Source organism: Petromyzon marinus, unplaced genomic scaffold (genome assembly GCF_048934315.1).
Source record: "Petromyzon marinus isolate PM22_M1 ecotype Great Lakes invasive population unplaced genomic scaffold, UKy_Petmar_22M1.pri1.0 PM_G_Scaffold_6, whole genome shotgun sequence".
Lineage (NCBI taxonomy): Eukaryota > Metazoa > Chordata > Hyperoartia > Petromyzontiformes > Petromyzontidae > Petromyzon > Petromyzon marinus.
Genome location: NW_027423013.1, coordinates 6,625,144 through 6,650,296, shown reverse-complemented (window position 1 = coordinate 6,650,296; position 25,153 = coordinate 6,625,144). Strand labels below are relative to the sequence as shown.

The 25,153-nt window shown below is 49.8% G+C and overlaps 1 protein-coding gene across 2 annotated transcripts; it reads left to right on the top strand.

Moving 5' to 3' along the window:
* Positions 1 to 406: 406 nt before the first annotated feature.
* On the top strand, positions 407 to 16,881 carry LOC142918288 (protein LSM14 homolog B-like). 2 transcript variants are annotated; one of them, XM_076062429.1, is made up of 8 exons: positions 407 to 1,110; positions 4,317 to 4,474; positions 6,028 to 6,235; positions 9,104 to 9,256; positions 9,974 to 10,126; positions 11,577 to 11,682; positions 12,887 to 13,136; positions 16,227 to 16,881. In XM_076062429.1, exons 1-7 carry the CDS (start codon positions 990 to 992, stop codon positions 13,092 to 13,094), a joined length of 1,107 nt encoding a protein of 368 aa, XP_075918544.1. In that variant the 5' UTR covers positions 407 to 989; the 3' UTR covers positions 13,095 to 13,136; positions 16,227 to 16,881. The 2 variants fall into 2 exon arrangements, with proteins under 2 accessions (XP_075918544.1, XP_075918543.1); XM_076062428.1 differs by having other exon boundaries at positions 407 to 1,125.
* Positions 16,882 to 25,153: the final 8,272 nt, after the last annotated feature.

The window sequence follows — 25,153 nt, the reverse complement described above, 5'->3', positions numbered from 1 at the left end:
AGAGACGTGGGTGGAGGAGGGGCGGGGTTTGAAGGGGGCGTGGTGGAAGGAGGCGGGGCGGGGTGGAAGAGGGCGGGGCGGTGCAAGGGGGCGGGGTGTAAGGGGGCGGGGTGGGGGTGTAAGGGGCGGGGTGGACGGGGGGCAGGGTGGGTGGGGTGGGGAATTGCCCCTCGGTTTAAAAAAACGCCGCGTATTTCTATTGGTCGAGAGGCATGCACGTGACCCACTTTATATTTCATGCAGTTCACATTCCTGGTTCTTTCGGTAAAGTCACGTAGATAGAAAATAAAAATTAAATAAAAAATGACTAAAATGAAACACAAAGCAAAAAACCCACGACGTTGAGCGGAAGAGAAACAAATCCCCCTCCCCCCACAATCCCGCCCACTTGGCGCTACTCAGAGTGCATTGCAGTGCCAGTGGCGTGTCCGTGAACACGTGGGGGCCACGCGGTGGGTTGTTGCCATCATCATCATCACCACCATCATCATCAACACCATCATCATCAACACCATCATCATCAACACCATCATCATCATCAACACCACCATCATCATCAACACCATCATCATCATAAACACCACCATCATTAACACCATCAACAACACCACCATCATCATCAACACCATCAACATCACCATCAACAACACCATCATCATCATAAACACCACCATCATCAACACCACCATCATCATCACCATCATCATCAACACCACCACCATCATCAACATCACCATCATCACCATCATCAACACCACCATCATCATCATCATCAACACCACCATCATCAACACCATCATCAACAACACCACCAACACCACCACCATCATCAACACCACCACCATCAACACCACCAACACCACCACCATCATCATCGTCGTCGTCTCACGATCCGGGCCAAGTTCCCCCCTCCCCCCCCTCCTCCTGGCCGGCCCCACCAAGGCGGCCCCACCAGCCCCTCTCGTCGCCCGTAGCCAGAGCCGGCGACCATGGCCACTTGGGCGGCCTGCATGGGCGTCAGGATGAGCTTGCTCTCCATGGCGGGCATCCGCTACGAGGGCATCCTCTGTGACATCAACACGGACGACTCCACCGTCGTCTTGGCGAAAGGTTACGCACTGGGGGGTGGGTGGTTCACGGGATGACTGTGGACACCCCGAAGCTGCGGGTTAAGGGTTTAATGAAGCCGCTTGAGTCGTCCTAACAGGCGACTCGCTCGGGCAGCAGCAGCAGCAGGAGGAGGCCTTGGGGCTGGGGAAAGTTTGCCAGGAGGAGGTGAACGTGTCGGCGACGTTGTCGCCTTCTGGACAGATTGGTGTGGGTGTCGTGGGGTCAATGTGTGGGGGGGTATTAAGGAGGGGTTTGACCCTTTTCAGGGCAATCAAACAGGAGGTGTTAAGATGCTCAAACGACAAGATAGTCTTTGGTTTTTTTCGGTAACGTCACGTAGGTTAAAAAAAAGGAAAACAACTAAATTAAATCATGATTGTATTGGATTGCTGTATGTACTTTTGTGTTTTCAATTAACCTGGATTTGTAAGAGAGTCCTTAATCTCAGTGGGAATTGCCCAGAAATGTTTAAAATGACAGCCATTGATGCGTCACGTGGGGGTCAGACATTTGTGACGATGTGTGACGAGGGGCGGTGGGGAGTTGAGAAATGTGACGTCACATGAAAATTCGCAACTTTAAATATAGAGAACACGTTCTACTTATCTTCTTGGTTCTTTCGGTAAAGTCACATAGAATGGAAATAAAATAATAAAAATGAAGCAATAACATTTTATTGTTAAGAAAATTGTATAATGTTTTATTTTAATAAAATAAAATGTTATTTTATTATGTTTTATTTTTATTATTTTATTTCCATTCTACGTGACTTTACCGAAAGAGCCAATAAGATGAATCCCTGCAGTCACGAAAGCTTTAAATCGAAACGTTCTACTTAATCAAATAGACTTGTTAATAAATGTTTTCACCTTCAACATCGGAGTGCAGCGCCACATTAAATACGCACTACAATGATAATAGTTTAAAGAGATTTGAAGCGTGTTTTATATATTTTTTTTTTTGGGGGGGGGGGGGGGTGGCAAAAATCGTCCAAAATCGCGCGACGTCATTTATGGCCGGCGCCTCTAGCTGTGCTGGGGCAAAGTTCTTCAACTCGTCACCCGCTTAATCACGAATGTTCTGAGGTTGTTCTTGCTGATTCTGGGTCGCAGTGGTTTCAAGTATTTTTCAACGAAGGTTATTGGGTGCACAGCCGTTTCAATACGGGCACACATTGTTTCGTCCGTCTGTTTGCGTTTCTCCCTTGCGACGGGACCTCGTTGTCTAAACGTTGATATTTATAAGGGCAGGGGGTGACCAATAAGGGTTTGAATCGATCTGTAACAATCTAGGGGCACTGATAAGGGGTTGACAGCTATGCCAACACGAACGCGCGATTAACCCCGTTGACCTGAACAAGTTCGTGGTTTCGGTGCGTGCGCGTGTTCAAGTTTCATTTATTAGGTATAGTCCTGTGAGCCATGCGAGCATCTTAAGTCGGGGTGCAACCGCAACAAACAAAATTTGAACACAGAACATCTTAAAGCGACGACGCGTAACAGAAACATTCTGGAATAAACCAGCAAATAATTCCACACAAAAACAACGTATTAAAACGCTGCGCGCAAAAATCAAGTGTTGAAGCCGGGTCGGTAGTCACAGGGCAATGAGATGCGGCTGGTCATAGACGGCGCGTGACCCCGGCCAAAAAGCCCGGCAGGGTGCCGCTTAAGGGGCCGTCCATAAATGACGTCACGCGATTCTGAACGATTTTTTTGACCCCCCCCCCGCCCTCAAATATGACGTCACAAAGCTCTGCCCCCTCCCCCCCGCCAAAATAAAACACACTTCAAATCGCTTTAAACTATTGTTGTCATTGTAGTGCGTATTTAATGTGCCGCTGCACTCTGATCTTGTAGGAGAAAACATTAAAAAGTCTAATTAAGTGGAACGTGTTGTCTATATTTAAAGTTGCGCATTTTGATGTGACGTCACATTTATCAAACTCCCCCCCCCCCCCAGTCGTCACACGTCGTCACAAATGTCTGACCCCCCCCCCCCAGGTGCGTGACGTCATTTCTGGACGGCCCCAAAACACTCCAGCGCTGTCCTACCAGACAGTCTCGACCTCTTCACCTGATGAAGGCCACTTGTGTTGTGGCCGAAACGTCGTGAGAATATTATTGTGTTATTTTATTTTATCAATTTATTATTTTATTCTCATTCTACGTGGTGACTTTACCGAAAGAACCAAAGAAGAGGCCCCAAAACAGTTAATTTGGAAATGTTCCAGATTCATTTTTGCCTTCGTTCACAGATCTGGGCCAACGGCACCTGTCTGGATTAAATTGGCACAATGGAGAACTTCTTTGCGACGGTGATGATAGGGATTTGTGATGTTGATACCCATAAACATTCAATACCTGCAGGCATATGGCTTATGGATGACAGGCTATTGGTTGGTTTTAATACAGCTAAGACATAATAAAATAAAATACATATAAAATAAATTTCATTTATATTTTATTTAAATAAAAATAAAATAAATTTCATTTTTATTTTATGTTTTATTTTTATTATTTCCGTTCTACGTGACTTTACCGAAAGAAACAAGAATATTTAATACAGCTTCTGGCAGGAAATAAATGAATCTCAATTTTTGGCTTGCAGAGTTGAGAAATGTGTGCAGCTCGGAACCCCGCGAGCTAGATTTGATTCCTGGCTACAGACAACGTCGTCGGTGGTGGCCTTGTATCCCAACTCATTCTGGTTTTCGTGTAGGTAGACTGCCTTCAAGTGAAGTTACCTGGTGCGGTGTGTTAGTAAAAAAGATGATTAAATCAGCACTGGGGAGGATGAAGGTAGCTGAACCAGCTAGAAACTATTTTAAACAATTGTTTAGGTTGCGGGTAAGGCCCACTTACTATACTGCTCTTTCAGAAGCGACCTCCCCACAAATGGTAGGTAACGCAACGAAGTGGCTTATCGAAGGACCTGGAGGGGGGGGGGGGGAAATCCACTCGACCCATGGGAAGAGAAAACCTCGCTGACTCCAAATATACAGCAGGTGTTGTCAGGGTTGGGATGAAACGCATGACCTTCGATATATACCAGGCGAGGTAGTTAACTTCTCACCACAGTGGCGCCCAAAACCCACAACCACGCACCTGCTCCGACCTGCATAGGTGCTCTCGACCGTAACAACGCTTGACCAAACGGGTACGTGGAGGTCTGTACCAGCGGCGGGCGTCTTTGTGTGCGCGCAGTGCGCTTGCGCAGGACGGAGGGGCGCCCCGCCGACCGTCCCATCGCCCCTCGTGAGGAGGTCTTCGAATACATCGTCTTTCGCGTCAGCGAGATCAAGGACTTGACCCCGTGCGAGTACATGCTGTCCGCTCTGCACCACGACGTGGCCATGGTGCAGGTGAGAGGTGCAGCCGCTCTTTACCATTAAACTATTTATTGTACCATGTGAGGCCCACCGAGCTACTTGACTCTCTTTTCAGAAGCGACCTGGCCACAAATGATTTGCTCAACGAAGCGGCTTATCGCGTGGACATTTCCAGCAGCCAAATACTCCAAATGCACGTCGGTTCTAAAACGTGGAGGTAGAAACTGGATGACCCAGAGAAATCCACGTGACCACGGGGGAGGACGTTGAAAACTCCAAAAATATGCAGGCGTCGGGGGTCTGGATCAAACCCCACGACCTATTGTACTCCAGGCGAGGTAGTTAACATCTTGCCACTGCAGCAGTGCCATGGTTTAGGGGAGCGGTGGCACAGTGGTTGATGCGCTGCACCACAAACCCGCCTACGACCCACCGGGGTTTGATTCCCACTTACGGCCAACGCCAGGTGACGATTATCTGAAACGGTCCCGGGCTTTTCCTGAGGTCTATCCAATGAGCACCTGGTGCGATGTATAAACATCGCCACTGGGGAGAAGGCGGTCGGGCGTGGGTCTGGCTTCCCCACCTCCTCCGTGTGCTTTGCCGGCCTCGTAGTTGCTCGCACTGCACTTGCCCCGAACGTCCGTTAAGCCTTTAAGGGACAGCTTTGGCAACATGTTGACAAAATGTGGAAAAAAAAGTCAACGCTGATCGGCCGCATTTCGGGCAAATTTTCCCTTCACGGCACTGGAATCGAGGAAGCCAGAGATGGTGGAGAATACGAGGTTGGAGACTGCACTTCACACTTGGGGGGCTTGATGAAAGTTGCATTTGAGAGTTACAATAGTTAGCTAACAGTGGTAGCTGTGGAGGGTTTTTACAGGTTGAGGAGGAGGAGATGGAAGAGGCTACCAAGATCCGAGCCCGGGTGCCAGCGTGCCAGTGGCTGAATTGCGCAACCCTTGGCACCTGATTGGCTCTCGGGTGATGACATCGCAATTATCCCTCCTCCTAAGACCGAAACGGGAGAATCTCTCATGGTAGCCTGATGGCTTGCAGAGGTTCTCTGTAAGCCATCTGGCTACCATGAGAGATTCGTTTATGAGGCTATCCACATATACAAACACAGAGACAATTTCAACCGAGAGGAAGGAATTCTGGCTTAGCAATCATTGGAAGGATTTGATAAACCATTCCGGGTCTTAATTGATTGTTCACGCTTACGGTGGCTTTCAGACCGCATCCATCATTTTCGTCTCCCCCCTCTTTTCCGAACATAGATGGACTTGTCCATCTGAATAACTGCCAAATCGCTCTCCGTGGTGCTAACGTTAAAAAAAACCCGCCACTTTTTAAAAAAAAATGTCTTGCTGTGGTTTTTACACCTGATGATGATTGCTTGTCTTGCAGTCGAAACGTCGTGAGAATTTTAAAGTTTTATATTTTTATTATTTTATTGTTTCCCTTCTACGTGGTGGTGACTTTACCGAAAGAACCAAGAAGGTGCATAAGAAGTTTGACATGCGTACGTCGTCCGTCGTGATTTGTTCTAATCGCTGCCTAACCCACCCTCACCCCCCGTCCAGTCCTCGCCGGGCACCCCGGGGGGGGCCGCCGCTCGCTGCCACACGTGCGGTATCGGAGCGGCGGCGAGCTGCCACTCCGCGCCGGGCACGCCGACCGGACCCCCCCGCGGTGCCACGGGCGGCCACCCGGGCCACGCGCGGCACGACGCCTGGGCCACAGCGGTCGGGCACCGTCCCTTCGTGCAGCCTGCGTACGGAGGAGCTGCGGGTACGGGAGGGGGGGGGTGCGGTGTGCGGTAAACATCGGCACTGCAGGGCTGCACCTTTGCCCTCTTAATGCCACGTGGTTTCCGTTGCCCAGTGGCCTTGCCTCGGGTCGTTTTCGCCTTTTGCTCGTTTAGAGGCAACTGCGTGATTTCAATGCGATCTTAATTGAACGCAGTTGAGTTACAGCTATCTTCATGGAATTATTTCCGTAAGCGCATGCAGGAAAATAAAAGGCTCTGTGTATGACAGCTCGATGATGATGATAATGTGTAGTGCATGCGGACGAGCATTTTTGTTTTTACTTTGCGCTTGATGGTGATACCCAGTGATTGTATTTTAAATTGTCGCCTTTTCAAAATAACCCGTCATTTAAAGCGTTATTATTTGGTGCCCTGTCAATGAACTGCTCGGCGAAGGCCGCGCTGTCTTGTCATGCGGGGTGGGGTGGTTATTTCACCTGCCACGCTTCACTTGTGCGGTTGTGGTGAATGGGAAGGTGGGGAGCCAGCCACCGATTTGGATATAATTCGCTCGTGATATGGCTGAGAATCGAGTTATTTTTTGCGTCGTTGGGTTCGTAGTTGTGCGAGAGCCACTCTTCTACCACGAGATAATACAAATGTGGTGCTAAATGGGTTTTGTTGTTTGCAATAACGGCGTTTATCAAGAAAGCCGCTTTATTCAACGATCATTTGTGGTAAAGTGGCTTCTGAAAAAGTGCAAATATAGCTCGGTGTCTTGCCTGATAAAAAATAAAAACGTTTTAAAATTACCCCTCTTCCACAACTTAACCCAATTAAGATTTGCACCAACAAAATTTAATTGCGGCTTCAAGGTCCTGCACGATGCATTTCTCCATGGCGATGATGAACGAAGACTTTCTTTTTTAAAATCTGTGGTTTTGTGAGAAACGAGGTTGCCAGAGGCAACTTGCTATATTGATCTCAACGAGGTGCTATCGTGGTGCTGAGGTTGTGGCCACCCTGTTCACTGGCTGGGTATTGAGAGAAGAGAGGATTTCTGATCGGATCTCCACCTGCATCTTTTACCAAACACCTGATGCCCGATTTTGTAATGTCCAATGAGACGTCGTACGGAAATATGATTGTTTTTTTGGGTTTTTTTCAACATTCTGGTTTGCCGAAACCACATAAATTGGTGTGGTGCTCCAGGTGACAAATTTAATTTGTTGGGTGGCAGATGGTGTAGCAGAACATTGGGCATTGTAGAGCAGTACCCCAATTTACATTGGTGATGCGTTCCTGAAATGTGCGACGTAAATTTAAGCAATTTTTTCCCAAAATACCGTACATCAATAATGTATTTTGTTATCGAAAGCACAGTACATGTCGTCATGCGCGCAACACCACAGGGTAGTTTACAGGGTAGGTGAAGCAAGAGGCGATGGGGATACGAGAAAGGATCGATGCTGTCACCGACGTAAATTGTGTTAGCGGTGTTCATAATAAAGCGACGACGTGAAAGGGGTGTGAGTTGTAAATTGATATTACTGTGTTACCCCACGATCGTCTCGCCCAGTGGTTCTTAACCCAGGGGTGCACGCACCCCTTGGGGGTTGCAAGATCCCCTTTCTGGGGATTTCTTTCGAAGGTATATCATCGAAATACAGATTGGGTGCGGGCGCGCGGGCCGAGTGCAACCGCTTTGTTTCATCAAACCCCTTACGTCTGTTGACGTTGCACGTTGTTTGTGAACGATTGGGAACCAAAGGGGTTGCAAGGCTGCGGCAAAGGTTACAACAGCCACCGACTTTAACGGAAGCGTCGTGAATCCTCGTGCCGTCCGTGTTGGTGCAGCCGAGGCCTCCCTCTGCAGGCGGGAGGACGAGTCGTGAAGTATGCCGTGGCTTGTGGACAAGAGCCCCGGTGACCCTCGTTCCACCGTCTCGTTTATTAATGTTAACACCCCCCCAATGTAATGCTGCCCGACCCATAAAAGTTGCGCGCAAACGCCCCTAACGACAAACGTGTGCTAATATTTTTATATTTTAAACCCGTGCAAAATAATCATTTTTGACAAAATATATGAATGGTGGTGCTATGGCAATTCTAGATTTAAAGCGTTCGTGACTGCTAGGATCCATACTCTTTGGTTCTATTGGGTGAAGTCACGTAGGTAAAAAATAAAATAACAAAAATCACGACGTTTCGGCCACAACACAAGCGGCCTTCCTCAGGTGAAGGGACGAGACTGTCTGGAGGACAGCGCTGTCTTCCAGACAGTCTCGTCCCTTCACCTGAGGAAGGCCGCTTGTGTTGTGGCCGAAACGTGATTTTTGTTATTTTATTTTTTACCTACGTGGCTATGGCAATTGGTTGCATCAAGAGCAAATGAAAGCGGAGTTTCCTTTTAGAAAATGTTGGAGACGCAAACGGGGTGGTCGGCAAACGCTGCGCTTGGCCGCTGAGTGATCTGTGCGGTTTTGACGGCCTCGCTCGAAGCGACGTAAAAATGGCACGCTCGGATACGCTGGGATTTGTGTGCGGTGAGCCCCTCTGCCTGGTGACAACACAAACGTGTGACCTGCAGTCGTGAGGAACGATAGGGGGGGAGGGGTGGTGGTGGTAATGATGATGATGATGACACTGACACCACGATGGGTGATGGAGGGCTATGGCACTTGTGTCTTGCCCACACAGCTGTTGTAGAACGCCCCCCCCCGCCCCATAATACCAACAGCCGCCTTTCGCCACTAAGTGACGGTGACGTCACCACGGCGCCCGTGCCAGATGAAGTGTCGCCGGTCGTTGCCGGGACGCACCGGGAGGGTCCCACGTGGCCCCCCCCCGACGGGCTGACGAACCGAGACGACCGGTGGGTGCGCGCCGGCTGTGCCCATCGCCCACAGGTGCGGCAGCGCCCACGGCCGGCACGCCCGCTGCGCGCGTCAACGCCACGCCGCAGCAGCCGGCGAGGAAGAGCGGCACGGTGGAGCGGGGGGTGCAGACGGCGCCCCGGCGGCGGCGGCGGTGGCGGAGGGCCCCCGTGAAGCAGATTGCAGGTACGGCTACGGGTGGTGTGGGTGGTGTTCGCCCTCCCCACCCGCCACCCCCCCATGCCGTCATTCATCTTTTCATCAAATTTGTAAGTTCGTTTTGAAGCAACGTGTCCCAATTTACAGTCGGCGTCTCGTACCGACGGAGACTAATTAATGTGTTTGCGTATTGAAGGCTCACCGTGCACAACTTCTGTGGACGCATTCGTCGTGGGGCTTTGTAAATCGCGGTGGGAAGGCAAAAACCCCTTGCCGCTTTTATCACTGACGTTGCCTCAAAGGCGACGCGGTGCATTAGCCTGGACTTTGGCAATGGCCTTTTGAACATGTGCAGAGGGCGGAGAGAATAACAGATTCTTGGCCGCTGGTGCCGACCTGAATACCGGGCAGCCGGTGCGCTATTTTTTTATGGTCGTGAATATTTACCCAGGAAACCTGGGTCGAAAGTAAGAGACTCACATTTGTCCATGAGGGTCCAGCAAAGGTTTTTTTTTTCTTTGCAGCAGGGTGTACTCATTGATGCATTATTCCAATGGAGAAAGTTTGCAGGAAATGTTTCACATTTGGGGAGAACATGCAAACTTCCAAGTATACAGCAGGGGGTCGGGATAGAACCCACGAGCTCTTGCGTACCAGGCTAGGTAGTTAACATCTCACCACCGCCACCACCACGGCGTTGGTGGATCACAAACCGAGCTGCCGTTTATTTTTCTCTCCCCGCAGGCTCGAGCCGCCATGGGCGCCCCCAGAAGGCACAGGCCCTGAACCTGGGCGATGAGTTTCAGGCGGAGTTTGACTTTGAGAGCAGCAACGCGCAGCTGGACCGCGAGGAGCTGGACAAGGAGTTCCAGGACAACAAGGCCAAGCAAGGAGAAGGTGGTGGACCTTTTTTTTTAAAAGGAGCACTTTGAGGGACCCGGTTTCACACCACCACCACCACTCCTGTGGGATGTCTCCTTTTAGAATCAGAATATTTATTTGTCCACTGGGGGATTTCGATGCGCTACAAAGGTTTTTTTGTCCACAGATGTTCAGTAGGGGCGGGTCAGAATGTAACAACATACAATACAAAAACACGATGGGAGTGCACAGTCTATAGGTCAAGTGAACATATCGCTTGAAAAAATAAAAATCAACTAATCTTGTCTTACCAGGTAAAGATCACTGAGCTAATCGCTTTTTCAGAAGTGACCAGGTCACAAATGATAGCTCAACGAAGTAGCTTATGTGGACATTTATATTAGGCCCTTTTTTTCATACGAGTTAGAGTAATCATGAGGAATGATAACTTGAGAAACTCTCTGCATTTGACAGCCTTTAGTAAGCTTGGCTGTCACTGCACTTGTGGGTGAGGGCCTCGCATCACTCTGGTCAGGTGTGGGTTGCAGAAAGAGTGGAGCTTGGACAATGTACAGCATGGATGTGCAGTGCAACAGTGGATTTGTCTTACACCACCTCTCTTGTCCCAACAAATTTTTAGGCGGCTGTGGGGGGGGGGGGCTCCCTTGCCTCATGGGATTGACCCAAATCCTGACCATTGTATATTTGGAGTTTGCAAGCGTCTCTCTCCCCGTGGTAGTGTGGATTTTTCTCTGGGTCGGTTTAACATGTAGGCTTTTGCGACCAATATCCATGATAGATTTTTTTTTGGGTTGGATCACGATCTAACCCAAAAAAACCTGTTTTCTCTGAGTCATCCGGTTTTTCCCTCCACATTTTAGAATCAACGTGCACTTGTTGGAGTTTACCTGCTATAAATTTTCATGTAATAAGCCACTTCGTTGAGCTATCATTTGTGGCCAGGTCTCTTCTGAAAAAGAGCCATATAGCTTGATGGGCCTGAAATATAATGCAAAGTTTATGGTCGTATTGTTTTAGCCCTGACTCGCATTGGTGAATGGTTGTATTTTAACAAATGGTAAAAAAATTTGGAGACTCCCCTGTACTTAATGTTGTTCCCTTTAGGACCATGATGCACTTTTGACAATTTTTGTTCACGAGGAGCAATCTCCACGAGCGTCCATCACGGTGGCCTGTTGCCACTGCTGCCACTGCGTCTTCTGTTGAAAAGTTTGGTTCAACAAATCTGTACCGTCGCCCCCCTCTAGTGGCTCACCTCAGCCATCGCCATGAGGGAGACAAAGGTGGCCGGGCATGGTGCTAGGCCCACCCATGCCTTCGTGTGCCGTGCCGGCCTCGGGGTGCCACTCACTAAGAGCACTTGCCCTGATAGTCTGAAGCGAAACGGGGTTGGGATCTTTGTCTTTAATTGTCCAGGCCATCCCTTAATTAGTTTCTGACATTGACGTCTCCCTTTGTGCTGCAGACAAGCAGAGGGGTCCCAGCAGCAGGAGCTCTGCCGTGTTTCCTGACAAATGCTTCTACGACAAAACAAGATGCTTCTTTGACAACATTTCCATAGATGGCGCAAGGTAATGGCGTTTCTGCCACCTGTGATTTTTAATTGGGTCTCCTTGCTCATCGCGGGGTTGATGGTCTCGGACGGGCAGTGGTGGCGGCACACCTTTTTTATATACAGCGCCTGGAGGAGGCAACGGGTTGGTGGTTCACAATCTTCTGCCATGTGCACTGACTTGCCAGGAGGTAGCAGTACAGCAAGTTGATTCATCTCCATCTGTACGGAGATGGGGTTGCTGTTCCCCCCCCCCTTCACTCTCCCACCTTTGCACGTGTGGGTTTTCTTTGGTTTCGTCCCTCGTGTAATAAAAACTCACAAATGGAGTTGGCCTAACCATCCCAATATAGGATGACAGATCTCGGGCAATTGTTGGTGCCGTTGCTGGCTGCCTTCTCACTTGTATGCGGTTGACTACGCCTGCTGAATATCTGGAAACTTTGGGGCGTTGCAAATGTGTGACGTTAACTTTAATTACTCTGCGCAGAAAATGCACGCCACGTGAATTGCGGTGTTGCGCTTGATTCGGGAAAAAATCCTAGCTCGAAAGTAAGAGGAAGAACCGTGTAATTATTTGACTGGGCATGAGGCGAACATTTCTCTAAAACGCAGGATGGTGTGGAACCGTGCAGGGAACCTCTAATGTAGGGTTTAACGTTCACTCGAGCAATTCTGTAGTACCGTGATCTGTCGTCATCCACAGGCCACTCTTCAACATGCTGTGGGGTGAGCCACTGCTCGGAGCGTCAGACAAAGTCGTTGTCGCATAACAACAAAACTATTCGCGGTGCAAATCTAGTGGCTGCTCTGATTTTATATATTGCGGGCGCATTAACCGTAGGGATGTACGCCTGCTGCTTGGCAGAGAACGTTCAAAGAATCCCGTGACATGTTTTACAAGTGGCAGGCATTTTTCGTGTGCCGGCGTAAAAACTGCGATATTTGCCAAAATGAAAATGAGTGACTTACTGTCGCCCTTCTGCCAGTAGTAGTGGCACGAGCAAGAAGTTGTAGCGCTGCGTCTTTATCTCCTCCCTCCCCTCCACCTCCAATACCAACACGCGCCATTCACTACTCGGTGAAGGTACACGTGGAATCTCGAAGGCTCGCTGACAGGAGGTCATGGGACAGACCTCAAGTGGCCATGGATAGACTGAGATGACTGGCAAGATGCACCAGCTGTGCTCACAACCCCAGCCCCCCCCCTTCCATCTTGTAAGGAACTGCCGCATGACGTTGGCGGAGGAGCAGCGCTTGAACATGCAGACGTTCGGGGTGAACCTCCCGGCCGCGCGTGCTCGCCGCTTCTGGCACAGCTGGGGCCACGCGTCCTGGCTCAACCGCCGGACCCTGTGGGGTGGGGACGGGCGGCCGGGCATGCCCAAAGCAGGGCTGCGGTCTCCTCTGCCGGCCAAGGTGCAGGCCTAGACAGATGATGATGATGAGGATGAGGAGGAGGAGCACGTGCAGGTAAGGGCAGCTCCCGTTCCTGCACTCCCGTTAAGCTGCAAAACAATATCGAGAATCTGCTCGTGCCTCCCTGAGGAAGTCACGTGACTTGTGTGGCCATCCCTGCTGAATCCCTTACCCTCTGCCCCCAAAATCCCCCCCCCCCTGTGAAAATACCCTGCTCCGTGGAGGATGATAAAGAGACCCTTTTAAGGTATTGTCTCTGATCCCATTTTTCCATTTGTCTCCTCTACCCCTTTCTATTCCTCTTCCCATTCATTACGTCCTTGACTCTACTCGCCTTCTCGTGGTTGTAGCCATGGGTACACTTCTAGATTTAAAGCTTTCGTGACTGCAAGGATCCATACTCTTTGGTTCTATTCAGTAAAGTCACGTAGGTAAAAAATAAAACAACAAAAATCACGACGTTTTGGCCACAACACAAGCGGCCTTCATTGGGTGAAGGGATCAGGCTGTCTCGAGGACAGCGCTGGAGTGACTTTACCGAATAGAACCAAAGAGTATGGGTACACTACCGCATTTGCTCACGTAATATAATTTGCGTATTATATCGTGAACAACTTCTCAATCATCATTTATATAAAATCTTAAACATGACTAGATCTGACCTGCTGGAGGGCTACATGTGTAGTGGCCTTATTGACGTCGGAGACTGTTTACTTGAGGCAACACGTATTTATTACAGATACTTCTGTTACAGTTGCGAGTCTTATACTTGAAGAGGTAACGGCCTCTTCACCCGTACTTTATAGAGGGAAACGTTCCCCGAGCTTTAGCCCACGCTAGCTCCCTGGTTCCCTCTATCCTGTTCCTCTCCCGGGAGGCTATCTGACCTGGCCCAGCTTCGGCGCAGGTCCCGATCACCAGCCACACGAGTTCGGCCCTCAGAGGGACATCGGCCCTCGCGGCTCCGGTGTCGCACCCTGGCTTGCTTTGCCCGGCCCTCAGAAGGTCAGCAAATCAAAGGAGTTCCAGGGTCTGGCTAGTCAATCTTCGTTCTTCACTGGCTCTTCATCTTGCTTGAGTTGAACTGCCTCTCAGCTCCCCGGGTCCCACCTTTTATACTGTCTCTCACTGAGGGGCGGGGCTGGGAGTGATCACAGCATCCCCCACAGCCCCCCAGGGTGGTGACCGTAGCGGACGTGTTTGTGGCCACCGTTATACAACCGCGTGTCACCCTCCCGTAACACCTCTACACATGTTTGGAAGATCAAGAGGTACAAGAATGGTTATGGCCAAGATTGGTACAGGTTTTCTTCAAGTGTCAGAATGTCCTCTTGACGATTCTATTTGGATGCCACGGTGGCTAGGAGATGTTAACTCACTTTGCCTGGTATGCAGCAGGAGGTCTGGGGTTCCATCCCAACCCCGACGCCTGCTGCATATTTGGAGTTTTCAAGTTCTCCCCGTGGTCATGTGGATTTTTCTCCGGGTCCTCTGTTTTTTTTTCCCTCCCATGTTTTTAAAAGCATGCGTTTTAGAGTATTTTGCTGCTATAAATGTCTACACGATAAGCCACTTCGTTGAGCTATCCATTTGTGGTGGCTGTCTCGGCCTCACTACGCTGCGTTGCATCACTATCCGAGTAGTAAACCTTCAGAGCCAGGGTGACCATCCGACTCCAACGTATTTAACGAATAGAACGACATAAAACTCATGGGAAAACACAGCACAAAATAGAGCATCTGTTAATACTTGCAATATCAATATAATTAATTAACACTGCAGCATCATAACATTGTCTTGGACAACATGAATCTCAATCATAGGTCCTGGATGGACCAGGCACCTACATTAGCACTGAATAGCTCTACAACAAGAGAATAAGCTACTATGTTCAATAAGGTCACTTTGTGTAATCACCATACTGCAGCCCAAATGTACAGCGCTGCTGCACATAACACTGAACTGTAGACGAGATACATCTTCATCCTTGCTCTCAAGAATGCATTAAAGTTACATGGGCACAAGTCTGGCTCGACTTATCTAATTACAAACAACTATCCACAATAATGCAAGTGGCAGGCTTCATTGTTAACCAGGCCTCCATATTTATCGTAACAATTTAACAGCATTATAAAGGCATTTACAGCATTATAACGGCAATCCTAACATAACACGAGTCCCAGTAATTATAAGAACACGAAGGGGTTTGGTGGCCAGCAGCACGCCCTGCCGCCTTTATCTCCCCAGTGGCGATGTTGACACCCAAGCAGTTACTCGTTTGGTGGCCGCGAGCGGGAATCGAACTCGGGTCGCCGGGTTCGTAGCGCAGCGTAGCGCTAACCACTACACTGCAATGCGTTACGCTTCCACATGCGAGGGTCACGTGACAGATTTGACGCCACAGCTCACTTGCCGTGCAAAAAAAATATGCATTATTGAGCTCCCTGCCCCCCCCCCTAAAAAAAAAAGTGTATTTTTTATCATTTTTGCGTGGTGTACAGTCTGGTAAGTACCCACATGGCCAATTTCCAGTTGGTTGCAAGTCAGGAAGTACGCTAAACATTTTGAACAGGCACACATTCACAACTTTGCCTTTTATATATATGGAGATAAACGAACTTGCAGACAATGATTCTTAAATTCCCACAATGAGCAGATGCTCCCGTCTTCGCTGAGATGCTAATTGTGCCTCCATTTTGTACTCTTTGTAATGACTGACACCCCTGCCTTGCCTCGTCGCTTCGAGACCCTTAACGCGTCACTTCCAGGTCACGTGACCAAACTCGACACCATCATATCAGGAAGTTCCTGTGTAAACACAGCCCCATATCTGCCGTGGGGCAGAACAGTGGCCATGTCTCTCCGGAAAGAGCGCTGCATAGCTCCGTGGGCCTTACCTGGTAAAATACAAATGTAGAGTAGTTTCTTTCAAATGGAGTTGGTTGGCAACGCTCTCGTGCCCAATTTTAGAGATTGACGAAGGGAATTGGATGGTTTGGAGAGGCACCTTGTCACCAAATCTTGGCCTAAATCGGGACCACGCAAACCAAATTCTCCAAATGAGAATGGAGCCCTTTGTGGGGTCGACGATGATCTGTTGGTTTTGCTTCTTGATGTCGGCAATGCTTGCTTTTGTTGTTGCAGGTTGCAGAGAACTTCCTCCCAGAGTGTACATATATTGGGGGTTTGCTTGATTTAAAAAGTTAAAATTTGTTGGGTCTGAAAAAACGTTACGTAGAGGGGTAGTGCAAGGACTGTATGTGGGTTGTGTTAATTGATATGCGATTCTTTTAATGTCTATGGTGTGTAAATAAGATACACACCTCGTTTAGTTGAACACTTTACACATTTATAATTGTAAGTATAGTTTTAAACTTTAGTCTAATGGGTGTGGTAAAACATTTCTGTAAAGTCGGACTTAACTTTAAAGCTTTAATTGTCTCCTAAAATTGGTTATTTTGTGCGACCGGTCTTAAGCTGTAATGAGCATGGACATGACAATTTAATTGAGTTATGTTTGTATTTTACAAGGCAGCATTAAATGTTGCGGAATTTATATCGGTGCATTCGCTGTGGTGAAATGGCCGGCAAATAATTAAGTTGGCCAACTGTTAGCTTTACAACATTGCTTCGTTGAATTTTTACTGCATTGCTTTAGATTCCTGTAAACTTTGTCCGTAATGTAGTACAATGCATGGCTTTAACAGGATCGGGGATGGTGGGAGGGGGGGGGTTGCTGTATTTGAAAAAAGTAAAGTGCATTTCAATAAATTGAGGCATCTGTTCCAGCTTGAGGGCCGATTTTGAAAATTGAATCTGTGCTTGGTATGTTATGCAGCGTGGTGTGGCAGCCCAGCCACAGCCTTCCAAGGTGCCACCTCGGCCGGCTGGGCAATCTAGGTGAGGCCGGGGGCTCTGCACGAGACTAGGCCTCACCACGGTACTCTGAGTAAGAAGTTAACTGCAATAGAGTCGGTATATATTACTGTTGAGTCGGTAGATACTGCTGCAGAGTAGATGCTACTTTAGAGTAATTAAATACTGTTATAGAGTAAGCAGACACTGCTATAGTCAGCTGATAATACTATAGTCAATAGATATGACTATCGATTCCATAGATACTGTGGTGCCACAGCAACGGAGCAACTCCGCCGGCGCCACCATCCCCTCGCACCCCTCCACACGAACGTACACACACTCCCACTAAACACACACACACACTCACGTAGGGTCTCGAAGGGGGGTGCCTGGCCCACGGGCTTTCATCCGAAGGGCCCCTAGCAGGGATGTCCCCCGGTTTCCCGTTGCCAGGAGATTGGCTGACCCCCCCCCCCCCCCCAGGCCGGATTACACGGCGGCCCCCCCTAAAATCAGCTTTAAAAAGTCGCAGGGGCGCATAGAGCTTTGAGCTTTACAGGCTGGCCGCAATGAAGCACACGCAACACGGGAGATGGGGCCTCGAGGGCAGAACACTCCGCTGGCAGCGCAGACGTGGAGGTGGGAGGGAAGTTCCTAGCCACGCCGCGGGGTGGGGAGGACCGGGTGGGGAGGAGGGGGTGGGGAGGAGGGGTGCGTAGACAATGGGTCAAGGCGCAATGGAAAGTCACGCTCCAGGTAAGGGCGGGGACATCGGTTTAAAATCGATAGGTAGGCGCTCGATTGGTCTGCGCAGGATAACACCACGTGACCCTGGATCTTCGGATTCCCAGGGCGTCAAAGGGAGGGAGGTGAAAAAGCGTTCAGGTGGTTCTCCTCCAGCCGTCCAGCCACCCCAGTCTGACTCCCGGCCGCTCGCGGCGTCCGAGGGACGCTGGCGAGCACTGCTACGACTCGACCCCAGGCGGAGACCTCTTGGATCATCGTCCCTCCGACTCCCGCAGCTTCCGTGCGACACCGTGAGTGCGTCTGCGAGTTGAGAAGTAGAGTGTGGGGGGTACACCCAGGGATTGAATAGGGATAGGCTACACGCTGCTCGTGGAATATTTACTACAGGGCCGCACAGGGTTTTCTTTAGACGCGTCATTAATAAACTTCAGTTCAGAAGATCGGTGTGGTGCGATTTCTGTGTGCGCGTGTGGGCGAACTTCGGCGTGGTGTCTGTGATTTTTGAGTGGAGCGACTGCGTGCGGGGGGCGGGGTGCGTGAGAGAGCGAGCGCAGGGCTGCAGAGTGTTGGCACGGGGTTGGTGTGTGAGGTGCGCATCTGTAGTGAATTCGAATTAGGTGCACACACAACTTCTTGGGAGGCAACACTTTTTATTAATGAACACAACAGTTAACTCTTACATTACGCATAGGGTGGTGACCACCGACTTACTCTAGCTAACACACACTTCTCAGATACCCTAGGGAGGTACAGCCTCCTGTCTTGGCGGGACTTACACGTCTACCGCTATCCTAGAGTCCTCCGGCTGGGACCTACACATGGATCTCTTGGCGTCTTCACGATGCATCTTCATTCTTGATACGGGCAGCCTCGAATCTCGTGAGGAGGCTGCTTATATGGGCCTCGGCGTGCCCCGGCTCCGTCCTGGCCACGCCTCCCTTCGAAGAACCCTCTCGAAGCCCCCCCCCCCCCCTGCTGTCCACATGCCCCCCGAGGTGCCCCCTAGGCCCCCGGCCCCCACTGGGGTCCAGTCACGTGTCCAGCCTTGGTCACAGAGAGGGCCACGACCTCACACCACCCTCGTGGCCTCCCGAGTCCAGAACCGGCCCTGACGTCATTCCCGCCTCCAGCCGGGATGACGTCATGTGTGTGTGTAGACCGGCGTGGTAGTGACGCTCCCCCGCATAGTGACGTCACACGTGTGCGTGTGTACGCAGTAGTGATGCTACCATCACTACACATCTATTACCGTCTATACGACCGCCACTGGTTACACGGGGTATCGCGCGGTGTGTGTGTGTGTGTGTAGAAGACGCGCATCTATAGCGCAGCGTGAGTGATTAAGGTGGGGTTCGGGGTGCGCTAAATCCACTCCACCGCCGTGCGCGTAGATCGCCATCTCTACGACCCGCTACGGTTTACGCGAGGGTTTCGCGTGGTGTGTGAGACGCGCGTCTGCAGCGCCGTGCGAGTGATTTGAGCGCGGTGCGCGTGAGGCACTCCGTGTACTGCAGCACACGGAGCGGCCGTGCTCGCGTTAACGGTGAGGCGTGCCCCATAGCCTGGTCCCAGCCATTCCTTTCCCGCTTGCATTAGCACCTGTGCACAGCGGATTAAGGCTTATCCACGGTGGGGGGGGGGGGGTGTGCATATTTGTAGTGCTCGATTTCACTCGGCCAACTTTTGTCTTTCTTCGAACACCGCTTGCTTTATTTACAACTCTCCACATGCCCTCAATATTTCACAGTATCCATGTCGCCACGGCTCGCTCGCCACCTTTATCTCTCCACTCCCCACGATTACTGCGCTTACTCCACCGCTAACTTCTTCGTCTCCGCTATCACCGTCACGATGCTCTCTCCACTGCTAACTACTTTGCCTCTGCTCTCCGCTATCACCATCACGATGCTCTCTCCACTGCTAACTACTTTGCCTCTGCTCTCCGCTATCACCGTCACTATGTTCACTCCACTGCAAACTGCTTCGTCTCTATTTACCGCTATCACCGTCACTATGCTCTCTCCACTGCTAACTGCTTCGTCTCTGTTCAGCTCTGCTATCGCTATGCTCTCCACTCCTGGCTGCTTCTCTTCTTCAGCTCCGCTATCGCTACGCTCTCTCCACTCCTGGCTGCTTCTCTTCAGCTCCGCTATCGCTACGCTGTTTCCAAGCTCCGTCTCCAACTCTGTCTCTCCAACTCTGTCCCTCCAACTCTGTCGCCAAGTTCTCCACCCTTCAATTCCCCGCTGCTGACTCCAAGCTCTCCAACTTCAACAACTTCGCTCCAATTCCCGACTCCCCAATTTATCCCCGCTCTCATTACTCCCCAATTAATTAGTCCGTGCCCCAACGACGCTCCGCGTCGTTCGCACCTGTTTCTCACCCAGACCTTTAGGCGCCACTCTAGCCTTAACAACAGCTCCAGACAATCACAGCCGTCCTTGGCTCTCCCAGCTTAATTGCCCTAACATAACCTGCACTGTATTTGCCTTCGCTACAGGCTGACCCAACATAACCCGTACTGTCTGTGTTATCATGTAATCACGCTGTTTGCACTACACACCTTCCTGCTCCACTACATATTCATACAGCCGCCAGTTATTTTCAGTTAGCATTGCGGGCACGCGGATTAGGCCTTAATCCCAGGAGGTGCGCGCGTGTTACTGACAGCAGCAGCCGATTTCTTTGTTTAGCGCTCGGCGTGCGCGGGAGAACGCCGGCGGCGGTGAGCCGGCCGTGTAGAGATGTCCCTCGGAGCTGGTGCGGGGGGGGGGGCGATCACTCGATCGGTGGGGGCCCGGCGAGAGGTGGCCAACGAGGAGGAGGAGGGGGGAGTTGAGGGGGTGGACGTCACGCCCTGCCTGCTCACGGGGAGTGGGGAGGTGGGCGTCCACCCCCACAAATGATGCTGTGCCAACTCCCTTCACCGTGGGCGTCAATCGACAAGCCACGCAGCCCCCCCTGGCTCGCCAGGAGATGACGACATGGCAACGAGGCGTGGACTCCACCTGTTGCCTCTCCACAGGGAGGCAAATCCCCATCACCTCCCCGATGTTGCACCGCACACTCGGCTTTAGGGTGTGAAAGAAGTTTCGACGTAACATGGGGGACTAACAGACGACCCGTAGACTCATAGACTCACCCATGGGTGTCTGTTGTGTGTGGGTGTCTGTTGTGTGTGGGTGTCTGTTGTGTGTGGGTGTCTGTTGTGTGTGGGTGTCTGTTGTGAGTTTATGGGTGAATCTATAAGTCTACGGGTCGTCTGTGAGTCCCCCATGTTACATTGAATCTTCTTTCACACCCTACACGCGTAAATATACACATGTAAATAAAATGGTCCGCACCTAGAGAAAAAAATGTTTATTGCCAAAATAATCCTGCGGACCCACCCGAAGTGAGACCTGGGCTGGAGGGCCCACCGTGGGCTCCCTGGATGCGCTGAATGGAGCTCTCCTGCACGTCTCACTTCATTTTGATTCATTCTTGCTCCAAAGGTATCATTGCCTTGTGACGGACGCCTTTTAAGGGCGTACGAAAGGCGTGCCTGTTGTGTAGATCAGGAAGCCGATTCACTGGACGTCACCTTGCGGGTGCCCCTTTCTCTGACGCGGGGCCACACGCCATGCGTTGCCGTGACGTCGAAAACAAACGGCGTGAAATAATGGAAAACAACAGCAAAGGTGGCAAACAAAATAAACGTTCTGATATTATTTTAATGTGACCATCACTAAAGGATTCGTGTACGACGGTGTTTTACCTTACTTGTTGGCTGTGTCGGGTGGTGGCGGGTTTAACGACATTTAGATATTTACGCGATCTAACCCACACACCTCTGTTATGGATGAACTGCATCGTTTTGCAAGTCGTCAGAGTGGACGAAACGTTTGCAGCTTGACGTTAATTGCAAGACAATTCACACAGGGTGACTGTAGCAGTGTGACACACAGGGTGACTGTAGCTGTGTGTCACACACAAGGTGACTGTAGCTGTGTCACACAGGGTGACTGTAGCAGTGTCACACACACAGGGTGACTGTAGCTGTGTGTCACGTGACTGTAGCTGTGTGTCACACAGGGTGACTGTAGCTGTGTGTCACGTGACTGTAGCTGTGTCACACACAAGTTGACTGTAGCTGTGTCACACAGGGTGACTGTAGCTGTGTGTCACGTGACTGTAGCTGTGTGACACACAGTGTGACTGTAGCTGTGTGTCACACAGGGTGACTGTAGCTGTGTGTCACACAGGGTGACTGTAGCAGTGTGACACACAGGGTGACTGTAGCTGTGTGTCACGTGACTGTAGCTGTGTGTCACACAGGGTGACTGTAGCTGTGTGTCACACAGGGTGACTGTAGCTGTGTGTCACACAGGGTTACTGTAGCTGTGTGTCACAGCTACAGTCACCCTGTCAGACTGGACGAAACGCAAACGTTTCGTCCAGTCTGACGACTTGCAAAACGAAGCAGTTCATCCATAACAGAGGTGTGTGGGTTAGATCGCGTAAATATCTAAATGTGTCGTTAAACCCGCCACCACCCGACACAGCCAACTAGTAAGGTAAAACACCGTCGTACACGAATCCTTTAGTGATGGTCACATTAAAATAATATCAGAACGTTTATTTTGTTTGCCACCTTTGCTGTTGCTTTCCCTTATTTCACGCCGTTTGTGTCATCGACGTCACGGCAACGCGTGGCCCCGCGTGGCCCCGCGTCAGAGAAAGGGGCACCCGCAAGGTGACGGCAAGTGCCGCTCCCCCAGTGAATCGGCTTCCTGATCTACACAACGGGCACGCCTTTCGTACGTCCCTTAAAAGGCGTCCGTCGCAAGTCAATGAAACCTTTGGAGCGAGAATTTATCCAATTGGAAGTGAGACGCACAGGAGAGCTCCATTCGGCGCATCCAGGGAGCCCACGGTGGGCCCTCCAGCCCAGGTCTCACTTCGGGTGGGTCCGCGGGATTCTTTTGGCAAGAAACATTTCATTCTCTAGGTGCGGATCGTTTTATTTCCACGTGCATATTTACGCGTGCGTGAATTGCACCTTCAATATTTTTTCGTAAATGCTTTGTATATCTTCTTTGGTTCTTTCGGTAAAGTCACCACATAGAATGAGAATAAAATAATAAACTGATAAAATAAAATAACGCAATAATATTTTCACGACGTTTCGGCCACAACACAAGCGGCCTTCATCAGGTGAAGGGACGAGACTGTGACTTTACCGAAAGAACCAAAGAAGATGAATCATTGCTGTCACGAAAGCTTTAAATCGAAATGCTTTGTATATGTTTACGCATATATATGGTAAGCGGTGCAAAGAACCACCGGACCAATGTGAATTTGGATCGGGTAGATATGTAGCGTTCGATTTCACTCGGACAACTTTTGTCTTTGTTCGAACACCGCTTTATTTACAACTCTCCTCAATATTCCACAGTGTCCATGTCGCCACGTGCGCGATGTGTGTGCGCAAACACAGTACCATGTATACACGGAACACACATGCAGGATGTTTACAATGATTATGAATTTAACGTCTTACACAGCACAAGCACTAAAGTACTGTTGAGTCCTTGTCGTACTTCCCAAAGCCACATTTACTACACCGTCATCAGCAGCTATGATCGATCCACTGCTGGGTGAAGGCCTAAGGTTAGAAAGCAAACATTAACCCCCCCCCCCTCTGCCCCCATCCCAACTCACCAGGCAATTTCAATGAATTGTCACAATTCAGGGTCGCGAATTGATTAAATAATCCATTCTTCTTTTATATAAAAAATTGCGGTGAATGTATCGGCCACTAGTGGCTGCTGCGAGGGTTACATGATCCCATGACATGCAACATACGTATACGATTTCACCAGAACAAATATTATTCTTACATGTGCACGTACACACGATGATGCATCGTGAGGTTAATAATTCAACATGAATCAGTGCATCATCTCTAAGAGACCGTTGTTTTAGTCACGTTTGAGGAGCTGAAGAACGTCTATGAAAGCAAATCTCAGCAAGCTCTCCAATGGACTTGGCGGTCCCGCTGTGGTTAGAAATGGAATGTTTTCGTCAGCAGTGGCAGGTGGTGTGCTCCTCAACACACTGTGGTGCTCACTTCTGGCTTTACTCTGAAATTTTTTTTCCAACACCAACTTCTCTCCCTCTCTCTCTCTGCCCCCATCATGTTAATCCGCTGTTCTTTTACGTCGATCAACTGCGGGATGAATGCCTCCCCATGCCGAGCGGTCCGTGTGCGTTATTTGAACACATTTCATCGCGCCGGTCAGTGCGGGTTGGTGAGAATGGGGGTGCGTATGAAGTTGGGAGCGTAGAAGAACGCTACAACAATTAACTTTCCTGTACTGCCTTCTCCTACCACAGCCCTCTTGTACACGGTGGTTACTCATCCATGCACTAGCCGGGCTCAAACCTGCTTAGCTTCTGAGTGTTTTGATGACCTGGTGCATTCCGAGAAAATTGGTCACACGCCCTCGAGGCATTCTGTCACCAAGAACACGATTTTTTATGTTGAGCCCCACAAGTCATCACAGTCAGCCAATTTTTGCAGTCCTCTCTTTCTCTCCTTCTTTCCTCCCACTGCTCGACTTTGAAATAAACTAAAAACGAAACTTTGAACTATTTTTCATTTCACCAGGAAAGGCCCCACTGAGCTAAACACAGGCAGATATTTTTTTGTCAGAAGCGAGCAACCTGGCCACACATTATAGCTCAGCGAAGTGTGCTTATGTTGTGTGTGGTGGACATTTATAGCAGCCAAATATTCCAAATGCATGTTTCAAAAATGCGGAGGGAAAACCGGACCACGGGGAGAAACTGCAAACACCAAATATAAACATAAAATACCCCTCGTCACTTTTCTTAAGTTCTTATTACCTTGCTTATTGCAGGAAGTGTGTTGACGCTTCTCTTTTTAATCTTCTAGTGCACTGTTTGTTGCTGGCTCATTGACATTTTGAGCACAAGGCAGGATTGTGACCACAGGCTTACCCCTGCCTTGAATGTCACACGTGCACGTACAACAAATGACTCTGGCTCAGATCAAGAACCGCGTTCCACTCCCATCAACCACAGCTCCCATCAGAGTGCTGTTTGTGCCTGGCCGCCTCGCGCGTTGGGCCTCTACTCAGCAACTGTTTGCACGCAAAATGTACAGGCAGAAACCATCGCTTTTATGATTTTATTATTTTTAATGTTCAATTTATTATTTTTATTTGAAAATGTTATTTTATTATTTTTATTTTCTATCTTCCTGACTTTACCGCAAAGAACCAAGAATATTGTAATACATTTACACTGTCAACTTTAGCTGTACATTGTGAATACGAAGTGTATATGGTATATTTATGTTTTATATAACGTAACACAATCAGCCATAGATCGGCGGGGTCGTGGTTCAAGCGCGGGGTCAGAGGTCGGCAGGAAGCGCGCGGCGGGGTCAGAGGTCAGCA

Excerpts from the sequence above, each read along its gene's own strand:
- LOC142918288 (XM_076062428.1), top strand. The coding sequence starts at position 990 with ATGGCCACTTGGGCGGCCTGCATGGGCGTCAGGATGAGCTTGCTCTCC. Across the intron at positions 4,475-6,027 it reads ACGACGTGGCCATGGTGCAG|TCCTCGCCGGGCACCCCGGG; the intron begins GTGAGAGGTGCA and ends CCCCCCGTCCAG. Across the intron at positions 11,683-12,886 it reads ATTTCCATAGATGGCGCAAG|GAACTGCCGCATGACGTTGG; the intron begins GTAATGGCGTTT and ends CCATCTTGTAAG.